This window comes from Colius striatus, chromosome 5, assembly GCF_028858725.1.
Source record: "Colius striatus isolate bColStr4 chromosome 5, bColStr4.1.hap1, whole genome shotgun sequence".
NCBI lineage: Eukaryota > Metazoa > Chordata > Aves > Coliiformes > Coliidae > Colius > Colius striatus.
In genome coordinates, this window is record NC_084763.1 from 23466173 (window position 1) to 23490613 (window position 24441).

Sequence of the window (24441 nt, forward strand, 5' to 3'; positions counted from 1 at the left end):
TACTCCGTAGCAGCAAAGGCCTTCTTGTCCGCAGAGGACTCTATTGGTGAGAGCAGTGTGAAATAGCCTCATGAAGCATCCTGTTCATCTAGTCTTTGAGTCTGCTCTAGCACACTAATTTCATGCTGAGTACCTATTCCATTTCTCTGTAAACTGTCTCAAATTCTCTGCCTGAACTACTACACCCTGGATTTAACAAATTGGTACCGCTCTGGCACTGTCTGGAATCAGCCATATAACTTCCTGTTGTAATTTATCTGTTACATCCATTTTGTTCTGTTACTGGGTGTATGAATTGCCTTTTCTCTCAAGAGGTAACAGATTAGACTGTTAAAATAAGACCAAAAAGGTCACAATTTGGAGGGTGGCTGGGTTTCTTGACCATAAAGGTCACAATTTGGAGGGATGGCTGGGTTCTTTTTTATCAAGAGCATTTTGGTATCACCTCAGAGACTGTCCAGAAAGAATTATCTGTTTTAAAGGAATTCCATATAAATTGAGAAAGAATAAGAGAAATTATCAAAATAAGACCACTTTGTTGTATCAACTTTAGTCATTTTTATTTATATTTTTTCTTATTGGCTGTAATAAATGCTTAGCATGCAGTAATTTATAAAATAGTTCCACTTCGAAAGAAGTGAAATAACGCCATTAAACCTTTTACATTTTATATCTGTTCATCAAAGAAGGCTGAAATAAGTTAAAAAGTCACAAGATTTGGGTTGTAGAATGGGAACCTCAATACATTTCTGTTCAAACAGCAATGATGACTGTGCAAATCACTGCTTTTTGTCCATCAGATTAAAAAAAATAGGCATGTAGAGAACATACTGGATGAAACTGCCTTTCCTTTCCACACTGAATTTTTGTTACATATGTTGTCTTGGTGTAGGGAGGTATTTTAAATCTGATATGTGAGTTTATATGTTAAATAATCAGAAACTTTTTTCAGTGTACTTTTGTCTAATTCTATAAATGTCCTTTTTAGGACACTAACCTGACATTTTAAATTTTTTTGCATTCATTTTAATACAGTATTATTGACTAATATCATTGATTGACCAGTCTCTCCTGGCATGATGGTACAAATCTCTAGTCGAAAAATTGAACAGCTACCTCAAGAAGGGAGACTTGGCAACATTTGGAAGTGCTTACATAATCATTTTACTGTTTCCTACATTTGAGTTCTAGCTAATCCTTGACACAAGATGGATAATAGCCTTTTTAAAAGTAAGTGCTGCATCTCTGCTTCCTGTAGGTGATTCTGATCCCTTTTCTTGTGTGTGCGTGTGTGCGCGCGCGCGCGTGCGTATTTTGGACAAAGAAAGTGAGGGGTTGTACTTCATATAAATACAGAGGCTGAACAAGAGACAAAGAATGTAGTCTGAAAAACTGTACTCTACGCACAGCAAAATTAATTGTTGAAATGCCAAAGTGCACCTTTTTGCCAAAAGTGATTAAGGAGCTGGTATTTCAAATGTGGTAGGGTATGATTACTTTCCCTGATAAAAGAGTAACGTTAGACTGTGATTAGCAGATCTGATTACTGTCTGTGCAGAGTCTATGCCAATTTTAGTAATTTCTGGTGTGATTGCTTTACTTTTATGCCAGTTGCATAGTAGCTGGCTCAAGCATTTAATTTTTATGTTATTTTGAATATTTAAATCAAATTTAGGGCAGTTATCTATTTTAAATTAGGTAGAATTAAATATACTTTGTAGGTTTTTCAATAAACAACTCTCTTCACTCTTCCTTCTTTCCACCACTCGCCAGGAAAAGGGAGATGCAGGTGTCATCAAAGCCTCTTTTGAGGTTTCTCAGTACAGAGAGCACAGATTGACTTCCTGCTGAGACTCTGGATATGTGGCCAAAAAAGTTTACATTGTACTGACATGATCATATTTCTGTATTTTCCTTACTAAAGTCTCCACTGTAGTATATTGATCAATAAGGGATATCATAGGAGCCAGAGCCACATTTTGTGTACATGTTCCCCCCTGTTAATGTAAGAGAAGAGACACAATGCAAAATTTAGGAAAACTTTGCTTTTTGAGAGTGTTATTAGAATTAAGTGTGTATTCTGAAATTAATTGCCATAGTTCACTTATCCTTTCCAGTTTCCTTATCATTCTTTATGAATGAAAGCCCAAATATCTGATTAGGCTACATTTGGGGGCAAAAAAAAGTATGCTTCCTAATTGTATAGTATAAGACCAGAGTAAGCAGAGAAAGATTGCAGGGTAACCTTATTTTCTGTGTTTATATGAAGTAATTGGTGTTCTTTCTTCATCTACATTCCTGTGTACTTAAAAAAATAATTTAAAACTGTTATCTCCTTACAAAGGCAAGTGTGAGGTTCTTTTTTTTTCATTTAAGAGCTTTTAAAAGCATACTTGAAAAAATTGTTCTAGCCACAGTTTTCTCTTTTGGTAACATTTCAGAAAGATGTTGAATATTTTATAGATAGCTATAAAGCAAGTAGAAACATGCCAAATTAGCTTGTTTATCCCAAGTTCTGGCTTCGTCATTATTTTTTTGTGAGTGAAGAGGGAAAAAACAGTACAAATATATTGAACCAACCACACGCACATCAAAATATCCTAGAGAATACTTGAAAATGGGAGGTTTTGGGATGCTATCTGACTTCCTTTTGTCAATATTGATAAATACATCTCTTTGTTGCATACAATTCAGTGGATTTCTAGTGCAATCTGGTTTTTCTAAATAAAAAATTTGGAAAAGAGAAAACAAATGTGGCTCAAGATTAGAAAAATTGCTTGCCCTCAATGATGGCTGTTTCATTCCTTCCAGTGTATGAATAATGTAGGTTCTCTACTTCTCTTAAACTATATACATAGACAGGATGCAGTTCTGTCCTCAATCCTTACCCTTACACCTTGCAAACCTTAGTTATATTGTTCCTTGATAACTACATGCACTTCCACTCTGGAGCTGATACCTGCTATTTTACTGAGTTTATTTACAATGCTTTAGTTGCAAATAACACCTTTCTATCACACTTTGGTTGTTCTGTTCTTTTGCATGCCCCTTACATAATGAGAAAGAGTAGGAGCAAAATAACACAGAAGGTAAATAAAGCAGACTGTGAACTACACAGGATTAAAAAATTCGATTTATTTGATTGTCATCAGCCTGTCATCTGCTTAATGGCATCATTAAGCAAGAATGAGGTCCTTTTTTCTCTAAGTTCATCAATGCTGACTTCCATGTTGTCACTGTTATTTTAAGCCACCACTACCTTCAAGATGTTTCTAAGATAGTTTGGGAATCTGTCTGTTCTATTTAAACTGTTATTTAATATATATTGTATCTTTAACACCCTGTTTGTAAGCAGAATCTGCCACTTGACGTGACTTATAGTGTCTGCCCACTACAGTTGGGACTGTGTTGGATTGTTACCTTTGAATGGACTGCTCTATTGCTGGACTTTGATTGTGTCAAGGAGCTATTTGGAAAGAGGAAAAACAAATCCCCACTCCTTTGTTTCTGTTCCTCTCCAGGAGACAAAAGTGGTGAAATGAGGTTTACTTGGAACAGAACAAAAATGACTGTGGCAAACAGAGTCTCTGAAAGCACTCGTAGAATGAGTGGATGATGAGCAACTACAGAGGCAAAGAAGCTTTGGATAGCAGAGGAGAGCTACGTAGCTTTGTGAGAGCAGAAGATGCATTCTAACTGCAAGATTTGTAGGTGAGCTAATCTGCAGTAAAGGAAGAGGACACTGTGATAGTGAAGGCAGTCATCAGTTACAGATAAGGGAAAGGATTTGAGGCATCCTAGCAGGCAGATGTACAGTTTATGCTTGATGGAGACCTACATACAGTTTCTCTGGGTTAACACTTCTTATTACTAGGTCTGATGTTTCTGAGAGTAGGCATGCCATGACTGTGCTACTGTATGGCAAACTCCTCATTCTCTCTGTAAGTTCAAAGCAGGAGTGCAGAAGAGATTTTAAACTGCTGTTAAGTGTTGTTACCCATCTGGACACACTGCTGTTAGCAGTATTTGCAGCTACATAGGACAGCCTTTGCAAAACAAGCCAATGCTTACTAGTCAGGTGGCATACAAGAACTGTTTGCTTTCTGAATGGAAAGGCAAAGCTTAAATATATGACTGTACTGGCAGCATGAATTACTTTCCTGCATAAGTGTCCAGAATTCCTTTATTCCTCCTTTACATTTCCAGCAGAGCTCTGAGCTGGGAGTTCAGACATCAGGGTTCATGTTTTGTCCAAGTTTTAGTCAAATCGGTTTGACATGTTCTTCTTTCCTTGGCTGCCACTGGTTATAAGTCAATACTCGGGGTGATCATTCTCATCTCACCCACGGTCATTCCATTCGTATATGAGCAGTTCTGAGGATTTCACGTAATTATTTTCCAGTCCCTTGCCCCTTAACCCTTTCAGTACCAGGTGACAGTGGTACATAGTGCAGGCTGAAACCATTGTCATTTTTGTTTTTAAAGTAACCTATTTTGCAGTGCTGTGTTTTAGCAATAAACCATAGTAGTTACTATGCTTGTCAGATAATATAATTTTACATAAATGCCATGTAGTCTTACCAGCTTCAATCTGTGTTATTAATGTACCATCATGTATGAAAACCTGAAAGGCTGGCTTAAAGGTTCTGCATTATTTTTAAAAGACTCCTAGCCAGTTTAAATGTAAAAGAGATGTGGAGAAGATATATCAAAACTGGATGGATAAAATATAATATTTTTCTTGTTGTTATGGTTTATTCTCCATAGAATAGAGAAAGTTATAAAAATTTTTTTGAATGGGGCTGTATCATGATTCTGAATTACAAAATAAAAATCTCTTGTAAATGTAGTAAAATCTAAATGTAGTAAAATTTGGGGATTTTTCCCTTATATTCATGAATATAACTGTCATAAGTTTCTAATCTTCTTGAAATGTACTCATCTTACTAAGCTGAGGTAGCTTTCTTCTATGAGCTACAGAGCATCGCTCATACAAACTGTTTCTTATTTACAGATTGTTGATTTTATTGCCTTTTTGACCTTAAGAAATCAGGAACAATTTCTGATCATTTCCTGATATGAATTGACAGCAATATAGCATATTCTTTTTTTTTTCTTGTTTGTATCAACTTGGGGTTTGTATTTGGACAGCCATTTCGAAATGTTTCACCGTAGATCAAAATAATAGGTCCTAATGGATTGCTTCCTGCTTCACTAGACAAAAGTCTTATTTTTTTTAAAAAGTGGCTTAGCAAGTTTAAAAGAAACAGTAGAGCAAAATAAAGTAGGTTTTCTGTTAATGGCATTGTTTGATCAGGTATTTATATTCTGTGTATGGTTTTATTATAAATTAAATTCTGACAATAAGGTAGCTTTTCCTCTCTGAGGTCAGTAGTGTTCAGATTAATCAGGCTGACATTTCATGCCGGTGGGTCATGAACTGTTGATAATAGCATTAAATGGTGATTCACTTGCTGCGGGGAGCACAGCTCATTATCCAGTCACTATATTAAATCATCGCCACAAACAGCTAGAATCCTCAGTGTGTGCATGCATGCATCTGCACACACACACACCTCCCACATGCATGAAAATCGGGGTGGGGATCTCTACCCTGTAGCTACCCATTTCCCTGTTTGTAGCAATTGTTAAAGCTGTTTCCAGCACACAAGAACAATGGACTTTTCACTGTTTGGGAGGCTGGAATAGTTTTCTCTGAAAAATCTTTTTATGTATGAAAACAGGACTATGCAGTTTATTTCATAGCTTCTCTGATAAAGGGACATTATTTTGTAGCCAGTTCTGTGTTAGACAGAAGTGAAGAAAAATACATGTGCATCATTTCTAAAATGTAGGTGTTGAAAAAAGCGCAAGATGGGAAAAGAAAACAACTGAAATTTAAATTGTTTGTATTCATTTAGTATGAATTTTTATTAAATGCTGTGTTTCAGGGGCTTCTATATTAGTTTCAGATGTGCTACTTCCTGTTAAAAACATTCATACTTTAAAAAAAAAAAATTAGCCACTGTCCTAGTGCAAGAAAAAGCTGATCCATCATAATGGAGAATTTTGAAATAGAAGATTATCTAAATAGCTTAACAGTGGATTAATTGTGTTAAATGAGGGAAAATTCCACTCACCAATGCTTAAAAGATTTTGCTGTTAAATGCAAGTCTTACTTAAATTTAAAGTGCATTCTTTAAACAAGAAATTTGAGTAAAGAGTGTTGTAAGGCACGTATTTAGCAATTAATTTTAAATGTTGGGCTTTTTTCTCTTACTGGAGCAGAGAATTAGGAAGCTTGCTCCCTTGCTGTCCTCAGCTCCTTCCATCTGAGACAGTATAGTTTGGATTACTGCAAAAGTGACTGTTGTTCAAAGACAACTCTTAGAAGCACTTCAAGTACAAAGGCTTACTTTGAGCTTCTCAAGGTCTTTGTAACTGACACTGGAGAAGTGATTTTTTTTTTAATATAGTATGTGTTTTTTCTAGAAGACATTAAGTTTAATCGATATATAAATAGTAATTAGCATGAGAACCGTGTTACCCTCAGTATTAACTGTAAAACTGAGACGTTGTGGATTTTTGCACATATATGTAGTTTTTTATACTTTTATATAAAAGGCTACAGAAAGGAAAATCCTTTTTCTGAAGCAATTACCACACTGTGTACTTTAAGAGAAGTAAAAAAAAAAAAAAAGGGGTGGGAATTATGCAGGCAAACATTTCAATTCCTCACATTGACTGGTTTGTGGGTTCTTTGGGGTTTTTTTTTTAGGTGAAACAGCAGCTGAAAGTGGCCAAAGCGAGATCGGTGGGGTAACCGCAAGCCACTAGAGGTCACTGTTCGGTAATCAACCCCCGCGGAAGCCGCGCGGGCAGGAAGGGCCGTAAATTACACTGAGGGGGTTTCTAATTATCAATTCCTCTTTAATCACTCAACGACAAGTTAACTGTGGCAGCGGTTCTATGTACTTTGCATACACAGTTATGTTAATGTACTATTATATTTCTTAGGACGGAGGTCTTCCATCATTAGAGCAGTTCATTACCAAAGACTCTCTTATCTAATCATAATTACTGATTATGAGAAATAATTAACTTTGTTACCCTCTTGATTCTGTTCATAGGCAAAATGCACTCTTTTTCATTTATTTGGTTTTTTAAAAGGAAGGGCATAGAAAGTAGTGACTTTAGATACCTTTATGTTCAAGAAATATAATTTATTTGGTGGTGTGCAAAAATTGCTCAAGTTGTGTTGTTGTAACAGTTACAGTTAGTGGGAAAAAAAAAAGAATTACACGAATTATTTTACAATGAGTCTCCTTAAGTTGTCATTCAATATGATTAAATGTGAAAATATATTTTGTTTCATGGAAGTGCAGCATTTGGAACATGTAAAGATTTGCAAATTTAAACCATATGATTGCATATTTGTTCATCCTGAAATAATAAAAGTAATGATAGGAATTCTACCTCTTTTAACAATATTTCCATACTAAACTTAGAATTAGTTCATATATAAATAAGTATGACTTTAAATTGAGTTACAAGAGTTTGCAGAACATCTGAGAATAGTGAAAAGTAAACTGTATTATAGGCTGGAGGGCCACGCTAAATCTAGTTCTCTGAAAGAGATGTACTATCTGTTTTGCAGAAATGTAATAATAGAATTATGTGTGGAGGAACCCTAAACAGGAAATAGAACTGGGAAAGGCCTCATAACAAAGGAATTCCTTAAATGGAAGCTCTGTATCTTTCCCATTAAGTCTGCTTTTCTAGGAGTCATTTTCATCTCATGTTTTTATGCCGCTTTACCTTTTCAATGCCAAATAAAAGCTTCAAGAATTAACTGGAACATGTTGACATTATTTAGCAGAAAATGCTTTATTACTTTATGGATAGTTAGACATGCTCAAAAATAAGCATATATTTTAAAGCAGAATGTGGAAGATAGACTGTGTGGGCTGTTTACTGTATCTGGAGGCAAGATTCAATGCCAAAGTGATTGCAGAAAGGACAGATACATCTGAAGCAATACATTCTGATGGTGGCTCAGATTAGAAAAAAAACCCTTGGTCTCACACCACTGATGACACTTGAAGGGACAAGGTTCAGAAGTTGTTAAAAAATGTTCAGTACAGTGCTCAGTTCTATTTTTTAAAACATTTCTTTCCAATTTCATTTGGTAAAGCTGTATGAGTTGTTCTGTTATCGCCTGCACCCAATTCAGGTAAAATTAAAACTCACAGCTGGGCAACCATCCAGTAGAAAATACTGGAGATGTATTTCTTTTAAAATTACCTGCCTGAGCCTTCTTTCTGCCTCTACATGGCTATTTTAAAATTAAATTTTGTTAGATTCCTGTTATTAAATACTGGATACTTTTAAAATGTTGTAAACATAAATGTGCCCCTACTTCTTTTGACTGATGTATGGCATTGCTACATCTTCAGCTCTTATATAAACCAGAAATGCTTAGGAATAGGTATGCTGTGCTGGTCTCCCCTATTTTAATGCTTTTTGGTTTGTTTTTTTGTATTTACAATGGTTTTAGTTATCCTGTTTTACTTATATATCCTGTTATAATCCTATGTAACAGGAAAGGACTACTGAATGCATCAATAGAAATTTAAGGTTTCTTCAACTGGCTTTCTAAGAAGCAAACCTTTTATTAAGAGGAACACTTGAATCCATACCTGTTGAGCAACACAGTTTAAATGCATGCTGCAGTGTGATTATTTTTTTTTTAGCAATGTGCTTAATGCCATCATTATCCATCAAAAAAACATGCTGCAATGTTTTGAGGCTTTTAGGGGCCTATATCAGGGTAACGTAATAAAGAAAGACTAAAGTGTTTCAAGTATTTTGTTTCTGTAAAATGAGTTTAGTGTCTTGTTACTGTTGTACTAATACTGGAAAGGTACGTAAACAAAAATATTAAAAATTCCTGGTTTCTTTTTCCTTCAGAGGTTCTTCATTTGAGATTACAATAAAAGAGTTTCAGCTATTATGTATATGTTCCACAGTGCTGTGGAAGCATTCTTGCATTTTGCTGTGGAATTAAGGTAAAATGTGCAAGTATTTTATGCTTTCCAGATAAAGACATTCAAGTCCAACCAGCAAAACCTGCAATCACAGTGCTGTAGGGCTAACTGCTTTTTGTAATTTACAGGGCTTAGAAGGTTAGCCACACATCTGGTTTTGTTAGTCTTGAATTTGTGTGTAGTTGCTCAATCAAAACTGATGATATGAAAGGCTTGTGATGCCAAGGTGGGATATCGGTTCTATTTGTAGCTTTTGCTATCCCATTCAAATGTTAAGCTCTTGAAGTTTTGATGTTGTTAATTTTAGTATTGTCCATGGATTCTAGTTGGAGTAGGTAGAATAGCTTTTCTAGTTTTTTACCTTCTTTTTTTTCTAAGGGGACATTATGAATGTCCTTTTGAGCTTTTTCTCCTGTAGTCCCATAACAGTCTTTTCTCTGATTGCCGATCTGCATAGAATGGAAGCTTCTTAGGAAAGTGGGGTTGTAATGACCTCAGTGGGCGTTAACTACACAGCTCTGTCACTCTTCTAATGCCAGACAATTTATTCTTGTTTTTCCACTATGTGATTGAGATGGAGTTATATTTCTAGGACTTGAAGCCTCATGCAGGCGAGATGGGAATTGTGTTAGAGACTGCAGAATTTTAGTTGTGTGGAGGCTTAATAACTGGTCCACATAGTTAAGAAGCCGTGTGTGTGTTCATGTTTAATTTTTGGACTTTCCCTAAAAGACTAGAAATTCAAACAGTAATGCTGGGCCAGAAGATGATGAGTTATATTCTCTGTTTCTCTTGCAGTTAATATTTCTCTTATATTTTGTATTTCTTTTGTATTTGATGCTGTGCTTGCATAGAATCTAGCAATGGTTAATGGGATAGCTTAGTGCCATGTGCTTTACATTTGAACTGTCCTGAAGTCTGCTTTGAAACTTGCATATCTTGGATATGTAGAATATACTGCTCCCATTATTCACTGGTTGTCTAGCCTTCTTGCTAATGTTCAGATTAAAAAACTAAACATTTGTTTTGATCTGTACTGAGCTCTGTGCAGTTAGTTTTGCTGTCCACAACTGTAGCTACTTGCAGTTTTTTTTGTTAAGTTTTAATATTTCTGTATAGGTCTGCAGCTTCAAATGAGATTTAGACCATATATCTAAACATTACGAATGGGTAAAGGAGTAGTTAAAACTGGTACTCCAACAAGAAGACCTAAGGACTTTTTCTGTTTTCTAGGGCTTTTATGATGGAGTATGGATTAAAGGAAGGGAATAGGAAACGTGACTGGCACAAACCACCATTTAAAAATGTTTTTGATACAGTATTTTTGGTTTTTAAAATAAGCAAGTAGTTTAATCAATCATACTTTTATTTCTTTTCTTACTGGTGTGCTGTTAACCTTCGTACGTGGTAACTTTTCAGGTGCTCTGATATTTCTCTTTGACGTGACTACAATGACTATGACCAGAACTAAATGTAATGCTTTTAAAAAGACTGCTGCAGACAGAGTGATCTCATTTGGCCTTTCAGTTTGTACTTCTGTTGAAAAGTATCTTAAGTGTCTTCTGTGTCTATTTCCTTTTGTAACTTATTTTCTTTGGCTAATTCTTCTGGAGGCATCAATTACTGCTTAATACTGTCTCGTAAAAATTTGCTGGTGCATTCCCCTCATATTAATCTGCCTTAACAACAGCTTCTACTGAGTTTTGGCATGACTTCTAGAGAGGGTATATTTTTTTCTGGGTTTTGGCATCCTTCTATAATACATCTAAATCAAATTGAAGATTTTTATTCCAGTATCTGTGGCCAAGTTCAAGTACTAATCCCTATACAACTCCTCTTGGGGCTTCCTTTAAAAGCATAAAAGCTTCTTGTTACCATTTTGCCTATTTTATCAGCTCTTTATTGTTCTCTCTATACCACTTTCTACCTTCAGTTACTGATGATGTTTACATATTCTTTTCTTTGTTCAAAGGAGATATCCTCTGCTACTCTTAACACACATATATACCTATTGTTAATGTATGTGTATCCTCATGATTCCTGTAAATCCCTAAGTATGTTCTCCTTGAGGCTCTGAGGATCCTTGCAAGTACATAATTTCTCAGATTATTATGTGGGACTGGAGAGTTTGGTACTGCCTTTTGTCTTTGGTCGGCACCCAGCAAAATAGGGACCCAACCATGACAGCAAGGGAAGTGCTAAAGAAAGGCTATTAAAGCAGTCTCTGCATCTTCTACCTTTGTATTATTCTAGGAGGCAAAATCTGTTTAATTACTCCTTTTCATGCTGGGCTGCCCAGAGCAGGTAGCATATTGTGCACCTCTCTTGCATCTTTCTTTCAGTCTCTGTTTCTAGGAAAATAGCTGCATGGAGCATTAATGCTGATGCACACAGTCTGATCCACTTGTCTTCATTCTTGCCTGTGCTTGTCCTTGTTGGGGGGGGGGGGGGGGGGGGGGAGGAGGAGGAGGAGGAGGGAATTATTATTCTGCTGCTGACACAGGGAGAATGAGAGTGGCTTGATGCAACAGAAGATTATGTTCCCCGAGGATAAACAAACAGAAGGAGATAAATTAGGAGAGAGGATAATCCTGTTAATACATGCATTCCTTAATTCTGATTCTGTTTTTCAAAATGTATGTTTTCACAGAGGTTACAGATTTAATTAGTACCTGTAAACCATCTCTTAAAGTTTATCTTTTAGATTGTAGAGTAACGCTTTGAGTTGACATTTGGGGTGCACAGATTTGCCCGTAAACAGGCATTGTAGGTTGTGATATGAATATCACGTGAGGGAAAAATAATAATGTGCACATCACCATTCCTTCCTCAATTAAAAAAAAAAAAAAAAAGTGCAAACTTTTGTGCTCTGGACTTTTTCACAATACTGTTTGTTAGGAAGTCAGAGCAGCTTATTTCTTGCAGTCTTCTGTTGCTTTTTCAGCAGAAGCTAGGCCATTGTGATATTTATCTGAATTCAAACAAGGCTAATTAAAAGAGCTGCTGACAGTTGTTGTGATCTGACTTTGACTGGAGCTTGATGGTCATTATGGGTAAATAATGAACCAGGTCTGCAAATGTAGCAGCTGCCAACTTGGGATAGAAGAACAGCTATTGCGTCCAATTTAAGGATCTATCGACCGCTTCCCTTCTCCCTGCAGATCTTCTTCGTAGCAGAAAACTAATGTTTTCTACTGCTTTGTTTTGTGGTTTCAGCTATTTCTGGTATAGCCTATAATTTCCTCTTAAATATTTAACCTAGTCCATTATTAGCTTTCAGAGTTAACAACTTTTCCATTGGGCTTTCGTTGCATTTTATTTTATTTTGTTTTGTGGGTGGGATTTTTGCAGTTTGTTTTTATGTACAGTGTAACTGCTTAAATAATGATGATAATGTGTGTTTAATTTGCCTGTTGCTGCAGAATAAAAATCCACTCGGCCTTTCTCTTTGTACAGCCATAATCTAACAAATTGCATAATTGGATTATGCTGTAAAAGAGGTGCTTCTACTTCTCCAAGCATGCTTTTGTCTGGAGTAATATTGAATGCTCACTGTGTAAGTCTTCAAAGCACTGACCTGAACCTCCATTTCCATTTTTGTTCAAACATCACTAGTTTATGAGGTACGGTGATGCAGAGCTCTATTTATCAGAAGAGAGAAACAGCAATGACTTTCACTAAGGTGCACTTCCGAATACGTTGTCACTTCATCATGAGCTTTGCCTTGTCCCATTAGCAAGCAGGAAAACGGCAAATTTTAATAATAGATTAATTCAACTTTAATCTGGAATCTGCCATTATAAATACAGTACAGATATTTAAAAGCCACCACATAATTTGATACACACAAGAATTTAGCACATCTACCTAGCATTTGCTCAGCTGCCATTAGAAAAGGCAGTGTACATTATGTAAAATGTACAAAGGCTCTTGTGCATAGTGCATAATGCAGCAGAACTAGGGATCTTGCTGGGAAGAAATGATCCCAAGCGTGCCCCTAAAAGACAAGTCTTGCTTTGAGATATAATGATGAAAAATTGCCCATTTATTTGTGTCTTTGCGTTTCAGCAAAATAGAAACTTTGACTCGTTGTCTGTGGTGCTGCCGCAGAGGTTTGTGCATGTATGTGTGTCCGCGGGCGTTCTGTGCTTGCTCTGGAGAGGCCAGTGATACGTTAACAAGGGGTTATGTTATGCTGGTTTATGTTAAACCAGATCACCCCCTAACATGTGCGGAGCCATTCATCTGTGTCACCAAAACCCAAGAGAACATCTGACATGGACTTTGAAACAGAAACAGTGATCACTTACAAATCAAACATGGCACGCTCTAAACCGATTGTGCACGGCAATCTTTTCGAGAAAGGACAGCTAATTGAACATGATAAAGTGTAAAGTTAATTAACACCCTTAAATTTGTTGATTACTTTCACGGGATTATATTGTTCGTTGAGGAGCAGCTTTCTGTCCCAGCTGTCGCCTTTTTAGCGAATGTCGCTGGTAAACAATAGAGACACCATAACAAGTCGTAAATGGTCCCTGTGACAGCAGCCCCTTGTGAGGCTGCATCTGTAGAAAATGATTAGAACAATTGCATTTTAAAGACGGCTCACATTGCAGCCTGGTCCCATCGGCCCTCTTCTTTATCTCCACTGATAGCAGACTGGTTAAAACATTTAAGTTCTTTTGAGCAAATTAAGTGATTTACTGTGTTTCAGTTATACAGCAGCAGAATAGCTTCATAGGTCTAGCTTTGATGTTGATTTCTGTAATAGAGTTGAAACACAAGCCCTTTGAGTGGTGTTGTATTGTGTTTGGCTTTTTTTTCCTGAGACTGTTCTGTTTACTTGTTTCCTGGAAATATATGGAGGATGGCAGACATTGTCTATGAAGCAAGTAGAAAGAATTTATGTCCTATTTATATTTTAGAAAATAACTAGTCTCTTTGTGGTTATATTAAATTTATAGTATTATTTGAAATATTCTCCTTTTATTTCCAGTAGGGATTTGTAAGTGATTTTGCCTGTACATGCCTTTTAATTGGTTTTGGATTTATATAAGTAGCAAAACAACAGTAACCTTTTCAGTTAATCTTTCCATGTGTATCTTGGTTTAACTTTTTGTGAGTTGCAAAAGACAGTATTTCATGTGAACTGGCAGGTACTTATAAAGAACTGCTTAGTCCTTAAAAACGCGAGCGCACACACACACACGATACACAGATGCAGGCTCTCAAGTTCAACCTATCTAAAAGAGAGCAAACATGACAAGAAACTGCTTGTTTGAGGCAACTACAGTCGCTTAAGCTGCATTTTTGCAAAAATATCAGAATAAAGGACCAGTGTTTCCTTGCGTTTCCCAAAGCATAACAAGAAAAACTTCAACACTTACGTTTAAGAGTGCAACATCGTAAATCAGGAGAGAGGATTAAAATTCCAGTACTGTTTTTTCAGTGTTTTTGTATAATCCAGTTCACAAAATTCATTGTTAAATAACTGAATAGACCACAGGTTGAATAGAAAAATGGCAAAATAGATGGGTTTTTTGCCTAAGGTTCTTGATATTATAGCCTTCATCTCCAGTTGTCCATTGGAGTCTCTGAAGCAGTTGTATTCACATTGTTTCTATTTTTCTTCTCAACTTTGTCAGCAACATTTTTTTTTTATCTGCAAGTGCAATGCAATGGTGGTTTAAATAATATTTTGTCATAGGGATATACCAGGATGCTCTGTATTTTCAGCAGTGTAACTGTTTTCAGCATCACCACTGTGATGGTGCTGTAATGTGTAGCTTTATAATATCAGTTCTTTTTAACTCACACTCAGCTCTTCTTTTGGAAATTAATAAAACTGAAACCAAAAGCAGATACTTTCATGTAACATCTTTACATTAGCATCTCTTTTTTTCTAGCAAATTATATTCTTAAGAATAATCAAACTGAAACTAAACTGCTTTAATGATGTAGCTACAGAGCTTAGACTTTTTTTTTTTTTTTGAAACTGGAAATATCAGTGTCAAATTACTTTTTTTTAACATGTTAAATACTGTTGGAATAAGCATGCAAAAGTGACCGTGGAAGAGCAGAGTGGCTACTGAACTATTCTGCCTGGCTTGGAGGCTAAAACTTGAGGAAAGTCATCTCCAGACTGTCTCAGGATAGCTGTAACCAGTTGTTGTCGTTGTTATAGAAGGTTCCTAAGCCTCTGTTCACGTTTAAATCTAAAATGTTAAATTCAGGAACCGCTCTGTGTCAGATTCACTCAACAGTCCATTGGTGATTCAAGTGAGAAGCATGTGGATTGAACTAATCCTTGTGTCACAAGTAACTCAGCCAGAGGCAACAGGATGCTTTGAAGAGCAGTTCTTCATTTACCTCTTCTGATCAAAGAAATTAGTTTTTAAAATCTTAGTCTAAAACCTTCTAGTACCTGAGTGAGAAACCCCTGTCTGAGTAGGTTTGCCACACTGCAATGATAGTCTATAACTTTTCACTATGCTTTTTCCCAGATTAATTTTTTTCATTCCCTCTCACTAGTTAGGTCTTCTATCTGAAAACCTGTTTCTGACAGGTTATATCTCTGGGAAAAACTTTGATGGTGTTATGACCTACTGCTGTGGAGCTACTCTGTGGGATCTCTTTAAAGGAGTCTGCACAAAGGTGTGTGGAGGAACATCCTAGAGAAGCCAAGTGTAGCACTGCATCCATGGGCTCCAGCAGTCTTACTTTGCAGCAGAGAAGATATTACACATGCTGATCACAAATACAGTTTCTCAGAGAAGTATTTACAGAGGATGAGTCTTTTTATATTTTAGAAAAAACAAATGTGACCTGATCTAGGTGGACCTGCTTTTCTGCAGGGGGATTGGACTAGATGATCTCTAAAGGTTCCTTCCAACCCCTACCATTCTATGGTTCTATGAAATAGATTCTGAAGGACTTCTGACCCTAATCAGCAGTGATACACAAAACACTATCTTAGGTTGTAAGGTCTTTTAAAAAATCAAAATATGAAAGATAATCATTAGCTTTTAAAAATTACATTAGCTGCTCTGCTTTTTCCATTGTTCACTTTAGCGTTGGAAGCCAATAATATTTTACTGGCTTATGTTGTTCATATGGGGTCTGTGATTGTGAAATAAAGCTGTGCGTTCTTGTCTAATGATCTTTTTTATTCCTATTTTTAGCTGAAGTTACAGTTCTTGTACTCCTAGACTCCCTGCCAATTATTTTTTTTTAAATTGCCAGTGTTGCAAATTTGCTGCATTGCTTGTTTAATTCTGATAAAATAGCTGATAGTAGGCAAGGGCTCTAGATGATAAAATTTACCATGGAGTAAACAGGTTTTTGTTTTAAAAAAGAGAATTTCCCAAGCCTTCTGCATTATACAACAAATTGCTCTTTTTTTCTACTTAACTAATTTATTTCTTCTACTTGAAATGTAAGTGTTTGAACAAGTGAGAGAGTGCAGCTGTCAGAAGATTAACCAGCTGAAAACTATTGTCAGCATTAATTTTGCTCTAATAAATGACTCTCTGAAGCTATTTAGCAGTCTGTAATCTAGATACAAGGCTATTGACCTATGATGGATAGTACTGGATTTTGTTTGTAAGCTTTGACTTAAATTGTCTACTTAATTTGCTGCAGGTCAGATCACAAGATTAGTGGTAAAGGCCATTATGTGGTTTGAATAAAAATAGCAGAATAGAGGAATGGAATGAAAATCATTGTGTTTATTAATGTAGCAATCTTTGTGGTCATGTACATAGTAAACTGATAGCCAATGAGATGCCAATGACCTGTTTGTGTTAGCTCTGAATTTCAGCTTTTCTCTTAGCCCATTTCCTGGAAATTGCCCAGGAAGGAGTTGTTAAAGTGGGCTTAAGGAATGGCTATAGACAGGATGTCTCTCAACCTGAGCAGGAAGATCTTTACTGCTGTAGATATTTCAGTAACTCAACATCATAGAATACATATACTGATTTTTTTTTCTTAAAGCTGTGTGTCTTACTAAGTTCTGGATGCTCCAGTTCTAGACACACTCATAAAAGAAAGATACAAATTCACTGGAGCGAGTTTAGCTAAGGGCCATGAAGTTGATGAAGGGACTGGATATCCTGGTTTTGCCCAGCCAGCAATGAAGCACCACAACGGTCTCTCGCTCGGTGCCTCCCATCCACCCCCACCCTCATTGGAATGGTGGAGGCCCCAGAGAAATGGGAGGAAAAATATAACCAAGGTTGTTGTGGATGAGACAAGGGCAGGGAGGGCTCGCTGCCAATTACAGTTCTGGGCAAAACAGACTCCAGTACTCAACTTAGAGAGGAAATTAGGAAAGTTTATTCTACTACCTACTAGAAACAGAACAGAACAAAAAGCAAAAATAGAGTAGGATGACTGAGAAAATTACAATCAGCACTTTAAGATCTCCCTCCCCCATCCCTTCTTTCTTCCAGGGCCCAGCTCACTGCTCCTGATATCTCTCAACGGCTCAGGGGGGCAGGGAATGGGGGATGTGGTCAGTCTCTCACAGATGGGCTCTGCCGCTTCTCTCTTCTCAGATGAGGACAACTCCTGGCATTCTTCCCCTGCTCCAACACGGGGTTCCTCCCCCAGGACACAGTCCTTAACAAACTTCTCTGGTGTGGGTTCTTCCCAACAGCTACAGCTTCTGCCAGTACAGGGTCCCTCACATGGGACGTAGTCCTTAGTGACTATCTCTGGCGTGGGTTCTTCTCCACAGTTGCAGCTTCTGCAGATACGGGGTCTCTCCCACGGGACATGGCCTCTTCTGGGCATAATTTTAATGAGCCTCTTTGATGTGAGTTCCTTCCCACAGTAACAGCTTCTGTGAATATGGGGTCCCTCACATGGGGGACAGCCTCCTCTGGCCACAGTCACTGCCCCTGGCATGGGGTCTTTAGTGAAGAGAATCACTGCAAACAAATCTCAGCTTTACCAGTCCTCTCTGTAGAATGCAGGGGAGTCTCTGCTCCAGCACACCTCTTCCTCTCTTTCCTCACTGACCTTGGAGTCCCCATGGTTGTTTCTCTCACTCTTCCCACTCCTTGCACCACCACCAGCTGGAAAAGAAGAAGGGACAGAAGCAGAAAGAAACAGGAAGAAGAAGGAGGAAGATGCCTCCTCTTCCGGCTTCTTCTTAAAAGGTGATCGTGGAGGCGTCTAATTGGCTCAGCCCCAGCAGTGGGTCTGGCTCAGAGCTGGGGAGAGTTTCGAGCAACTACTTACAGGAGCCATCTTTACAGCCCCTTCCCTCTTACCAGAAACAGCTGTCATGTCAAACCGCGAGACTGGAGTATCTTTCATGTGAGGAGTGACTGAGAGAGCTGAGACAGTTTAGCATGAAGAGAAAGCTCAGGGGGTATTTTATCAATGTGTGTAAAAACCTCATAGGAGAGAATAAAGAAGAGTTAGTCTCTTGTCAGTAGTGCCTAGTGACAGGACAAGAGGCAATGAGCACAAATGAAAACATGTGAAATTCCATCTGAAACACAATAAAGCACATTTTTACTGTGATGGTAATCAAACGCTGGAAGAGGATATCTGGAGAGGCTGTGGAGTCTACATCTTTGAAGATGGTAAAAAGTCAACTCAACATGGTCCTGGGCAACCTGCTCCAGCTGACCTTTCCTCACCAAAGGATTTGAACTACATGGTCTTGAGAAGTCCCTTCCAGTACCAGCAATCCCGTGACTCTAGATTGTAATAGAGCTAGAGCAGCTACTTCATCACTGGGAGCCGCTTTCCTCCACTTTGTTGCCTATTTTCAGATTATTAGTATGTATTTACTGTTTTTGAGTCCTTGATCTGTCAGATTTATCTGAAATCCTTTACTGACTTCAAAAGATGGTGCATGTTGAAAGGCAGGGTAGGGGAAATAAATGCTTGATAGATACAGAAAGGGGCATTTGTAGATGTAGTCACACAGAGAAGTTGCACAGAGACAGTGCATCAATTAATATTTTTACGGGAAAGTAAACAAACTTTTTTCAAATTCTTCGGTATAAGGAGCTCCAGTAGAACTAACTTAGATGTCAGAATGGAAATCCAGTACTGACCAACTCCATTCTTTTGCTGTGTTACAGCACTTACATGGAGTCAAATCTTCAAATTGACAGAAGCTCCAATTAGCCTGCTATGGTTGCCCATGTTACCGGATTGTTTTCTGCACCAACTTGGTTGCCATGGTGGCTTAGCTGTGACCTTACTTTTTTCCCTTTCTGTTGTTTTTTTAATTGCATTATTTCATTTGTTAATGGGGAACAAGAAAAAAACGAAATGTCCTGATTAAGTGGGACATATTTCTAACAGAATAACTTTTTTCCTATTTGAAGTTAGATTGTATTTTTGTTTGTTTTTTAAAAAAGCTCTGTCTTCAACTGGTAAGATTTTTATGAGTGCATTTTCACTTGTCACTACACCACATCTAGCTCAATGAAGGCAGTTCCAGTTACACTCTGAAAAGTATTTAAGTCAAAACATTTTCTTAATGTTTATTATGGCAACTAGTTTGTGACAAAGAGCTATGAACTATAGCAGCCTGCCTTACTGTAGAAACAAAGTGGTCAGCCATGTGAAGGAAGAACAAGGTGTTTCACATGGACATTCTTTTTGAGAGAACACTGTACATAGTTGAGCAGGTTCCGTTTGAAAGTAGGTTGTTATCTGTAGCTGTGCATCGTAACAGGCTAAAGTTTGATGTATTTATAGTGGCTATACTTCTTGCTGAAATGAAAAATGATGAGGAAGCTGATCTGTTCATCGGTTTGGGCCAAATCTTCCTAGCAGTTCTACTCATTAAATGTTGGGAATGAAGAGATTAAGGATACGTGAGTAATTCATATTAGAACTTGGTGTCTTTTAGGGAACAGGATATTTCACAGAATCATAGAATGGTAGAATGGTAGTGTACGGGAGGGACCTCCAGAGATCATCTAGTCCAACCCCCCTGCAGAAGCAGGTCCACCTGGATAAAGTCACACAGGAACTTGTCCAGGTGGGTCTTGAAGACCTTCAAGGAAGGAGACTCCACAACCCCTCTGGGCAGCCTGTGCCAGGGCTCCCTCACCTGAACGGTGAAATAGTTTTTTCTTATGTTTAAGTGGAACTTTCTGTGTTCCAGCTTCATCCCATTACCCCTTGTCCTGTTGCTAGCTACTATAGAAAAAAGAGATGTCCCAACCTCCTGACACCCATCCTTTAGATAATTTGTAAATGTTAATAAGATCCCCCCTCAGTCGCCTCTTCTCTAGACTAAACAGCCCCAGTTCCCGCAGGCTTTCCTTGTAAGGAAGATGTTCCAGTCCTCTGATCATCTTGGTGGCCCTGCACTGGACTCTCTTCAGAAGTTCTTTGTCCCTGTCTCTGTGGAGCCCAGAACTGGACACAGTATTCCAGATGAGGCCTCACCAGGGCAGAGTAGAGGGAACAGAGCCTTGCTGGCTCATGGTTAGTTTCCCATAGACTCCCAGATCTCTCTCCACAGAGCTACCCTCCAGCAGGTGAATCCCCAGTCTGTACTGGTGCATGGATTTCATGGAGGCAATAAATATCACTTGAAAAAAATGCTGGTTTTGTGCTTAGAAGCTGTATTTTCAGAGAACTGTGATGTGTGCTTACTGACCTGTGGTAAAGTCAGAACAGTCTTACAGGAATAAAACTGGGAATAGTGTGTCTGTTTGTATGTTTGAGTCATTTTTACATTGTTTTTCACGTAGTTTTTTATATCATTGTATATGTGTTAAGTTTATGTGTAGGAAACTAATTCAAACTTTCTCATATTAAGTAGAATTTTGCTTCATATTAGAACATAATAAACTGCAGAGATGCAGAAGGCTTGGGTTTATATGTCTGTGCCTTTTAGATGTTCAATTATGTGAAAGTCAGGAAGCACTGATAAAAATTAGCCTAGATTTGGAAAAGCTGATAGAAACAGCATTAAATCTGAGCGATATTTTTATCAATAGTTGTATGTGATGAGTAGTTAGACAAAACAGAAATTTTATTTAATACTTCACATAGAGTGAATTTTATGGGGTGCAAAGTTGAAGGAAGGGTTGAGTGTTTCTTCATATTAAACTGTGAGGGGTGACATTCCCAGTTTTCTGTAAGTTTTGTGAATTGTTTGTCTGCCGGTATGCCTTTAAGATAAGGTTTAATAAGATCAAATTTTAAGAATCAAGATCTCTGATCCTATGAGTACTGGGATTATAAGTTTACTATTACATAGACTTTTGAGAGATTCATCATAAATGAACTTTTAAGCACATCGATTTTACATCATGAGACCCTTATTGGTAAGATAAATTACTTTTTTTTTTTTTTTTTTTTTTTTTTTTTTTTTTAAATAATGTCACTAAATCCAGTGTTGTCTTGATTCAGGTGTTGGAGCTGCCCGAGCTGGAAATCTTACTTTCATGGTTGGTGGAGTGGAACAAGAATTTGATGCTGCCAAAGAATTGCTGACATGCATGGGTTCTAATGTAGTCTACTGTGGAGGGGTTGGAACTGGACAGGTAATGCTTCCTGGGGGTTACAAGTCCTGGGGGTTACTAGTTATCTCAGCGTTTTATCTTTTGTTGCTTCGTACCTACTATTTTATTCCAGAACTAAACGCATGATAACATATCTTTGTACTTTTTTGCTTGTTTACTTGTCTTCTCTGGCGTGTTGTATAACTTAGCACTAAAACACCTGACTTTGTGCTTCTCCATATTGACTTGTTGAGATTATACCTCTTAGAGGACACAGATTTTAATTTTTTTTCTTCCAAATTTAGATTTACTGAATGTTCTGAAGAACAACAAGTCTATACATGTCACATATACTGAATTGCTGTACTAATTTAAAAAGTGTTTCCTAATCTGTGAAGGAACCACAAGGCAGCTTTAATCTACTTCATACTATCACAGATCTGTGCTTACTGGTGCTACCTTTTGAGGAGAACTGTCAGAACATACGTGATAATACTGTCCTAGACCTACTTAAAGAAGTTTCCTACATGTTAGGTCTATGAAAAGACAGACACTAATTTATGGTTTAACTTATTTTCAGGCTGCAAAGATCTGTAACAACATGCTGTTGGCCATCAGTATGATTGGAACTGCTGAGGCTATGAATCTCGGAATCAGGTTTCTTTGATTTCTATATTGTTTTGAAACATTGTTTCTGTGTTAACAGTTTTTGTGTTTCATGTTTGACTTTTACTGAGACAATGATGATTAAATGGCATAGATGACTTTGGCCAGAAGTTCTCTTTTAAAGCTGAACATGCTAAAGGAGTTATTTAATTACAGTAGAGCTATTCAGAACAGGAGTAGTCTCTTGTATTGACTGTATAAGTTGCTATATTCTGCATATGAAGTTAAGACTTTATTTGTTCTGCTGTAGTACAATGTACAATAATGTTTATCTTGAATTATAAACATGCTGAGGTAATGCAGAGGTAACTTGTCGTTTGTATTCTAAGCTAATGTACAGTGTACTCAAATTGCTCTTGGCTTTGTTTACTTCATTGTTCCAAAATATATTGGAAAATAAAACTTCTACTACAGTATCTATGTCAATTTAAGATCAAAACATTAAGAAACACCTACCTTTACCACTGCAGTTTGTCCTAATTGACAAAACTCTTACTTTGTCAAAATGCTGGAGTGTGCTTCATTATGGTCATATAAATGATAACTGTACCATTTCTTTTCTAGCACATGATACATCTGACTTGTAAGTGGCAGTGTATTTAAACAAAACAATTTTTCCTTTCCAATTGTAACCAATTTATTCTGTTGTGATCTTTGAAATTTTGTTTTGTTTTCCAACAGAGTGCATTCAAGTACCGGTTCAATGTCAAGTATTTGAACCTTTTATAAGTTCTTTTAGCCAGATCCAAGTAATTTGCAAATTTATAGACAAAGAAGTTGTATGTTTGAAGAGATTATCTTGCAATTCTGTTTCTTTTAAGGGTTCTTTATGAATTATTTATCTGCACAGTTGCAGCCTTAAAATTGGATTGCTACAACTACAGATATTTTAGATACTTGTCAACTGGTCTTTAGGTCCTGTGTTCATGTGGATTTGATGCATTATAAAAACAGCAAGAGGGCATCAAATGCTTAAATAAATAAAAAAGCATGCCTACATATGCACACATACAAGAGGCAATGTAATGGATTCACATTTCCTCTTAATTACCATATCAAGATGCAGTTGTTTTATTGAATTGCCCTTGTCTCAGATGTTAGACTATCTTGACCTATTAAGTTGTCATGTTGTAATTGAGATAAAAGAGGAATTTGCTTTGCATCAGTGCTAATTGGTTTATCAATATCCAGTACCATTTACATTTTAAAATTGAGAGTCTGTAAGATACTGAAGCATGTCTGCATCAAGCTGTAATAAAAACAGTAGCAGTGTTTTCAACTATTGTAATCGAGTGTGGTGTAAAGCTTTCATCACATTCTAAGTCATGGCTCACTTAATAAAGCATATGTAACTGATTTTTCATTATATTTTTATCTACATTTGTATGAATGATTAGAGTTAAAATTGAAGATAAAATCAAGAGGTTTGGAAAGCAAATATTCTGGGCATGTAAGCCCTGTGCAGAATCAGTTGATGTCTGCAGTCACTGTAGCTTGAAGGTGTTTAAAATTTTCAGTTTTCTTTTTGTCCTTTTCTAGGTTAAAATTTGTCTGATTTTGTATTCAGCATTTGTAAGCAAAAATCCAGTGTGAAGGTGGCAGTTTGCAAACCTTCCTACCCTACAATCATGATAATCATGAAGGAACTGTACTTATTGTAGAAGAAATTTGCTGATTGTAACTCAAATTATACAAAGAGCAGAATCTCATTTAGAACTCTTGCATTGATTTTAATATGCTGTGATTTATATCCTGGAGAAGATGACTTCTGCTTATAACTAGAATAAGAGCTTTTCACTTTTGGTGTGTACAGATTTCTAATGTACAAGTTAATGGTTGTAATTCAAATTATTAGAAGTTTTGCTGTATTAATAAATTTATTAGAATTTTTTTCAAGTATAAAACTCAAAGGATAGTGTGGTTGCCTAGTTGGAGAGAGCAGAAAGCTAAGCTTAATTTATTAGATTGATGCATACCTGATGAAGAAAGCCTGACTTTGAAACTAACAATGGTAAATGACTCAGGAAATCTGGGAGTTGTGGAGCTTAGACATATTCTTAATTTTTAGATAGAATATTAAATATCTTCATGTCATGCCTTGTGCATATCTGCACAATATATCATTTTAATCTAGAGACTTTGGATAATTAATTGTTCATATATTGCTGACTAAACTGGATTTAACTATAAAGTCATATTACAGCACCTTTTAGAAACCAATACATACTCTGAGCTTG

The 24441-nt window shown here is 36.9% G+C and overlaps 1 protein-coding gene across 1 annotated transcript in view; it reads left to right on the forward strand.

The window, feature by feature from the left end:
• HIBADH (3-hydroxyisobutyrate dehydrogenase) overlaps positions 1–24441 on the forward strand; it is an 88167-nt gene that overhangs the window by 52901 nt on the left and 10825 nt on the right. Inside the window, exons 5-6 of the mRNA XM_061996751.1 lie at positions 21447–21580; positions 22119–22195. Of these exons, the coding sequence (XP_061852735.1) occupies positions 21447–21580; positions 22119–22195 (211 nt within the window). The remainder of the gene's footprint in view (positions 1–21446; positions 21581–22118; positions 22196–24441) is intronic.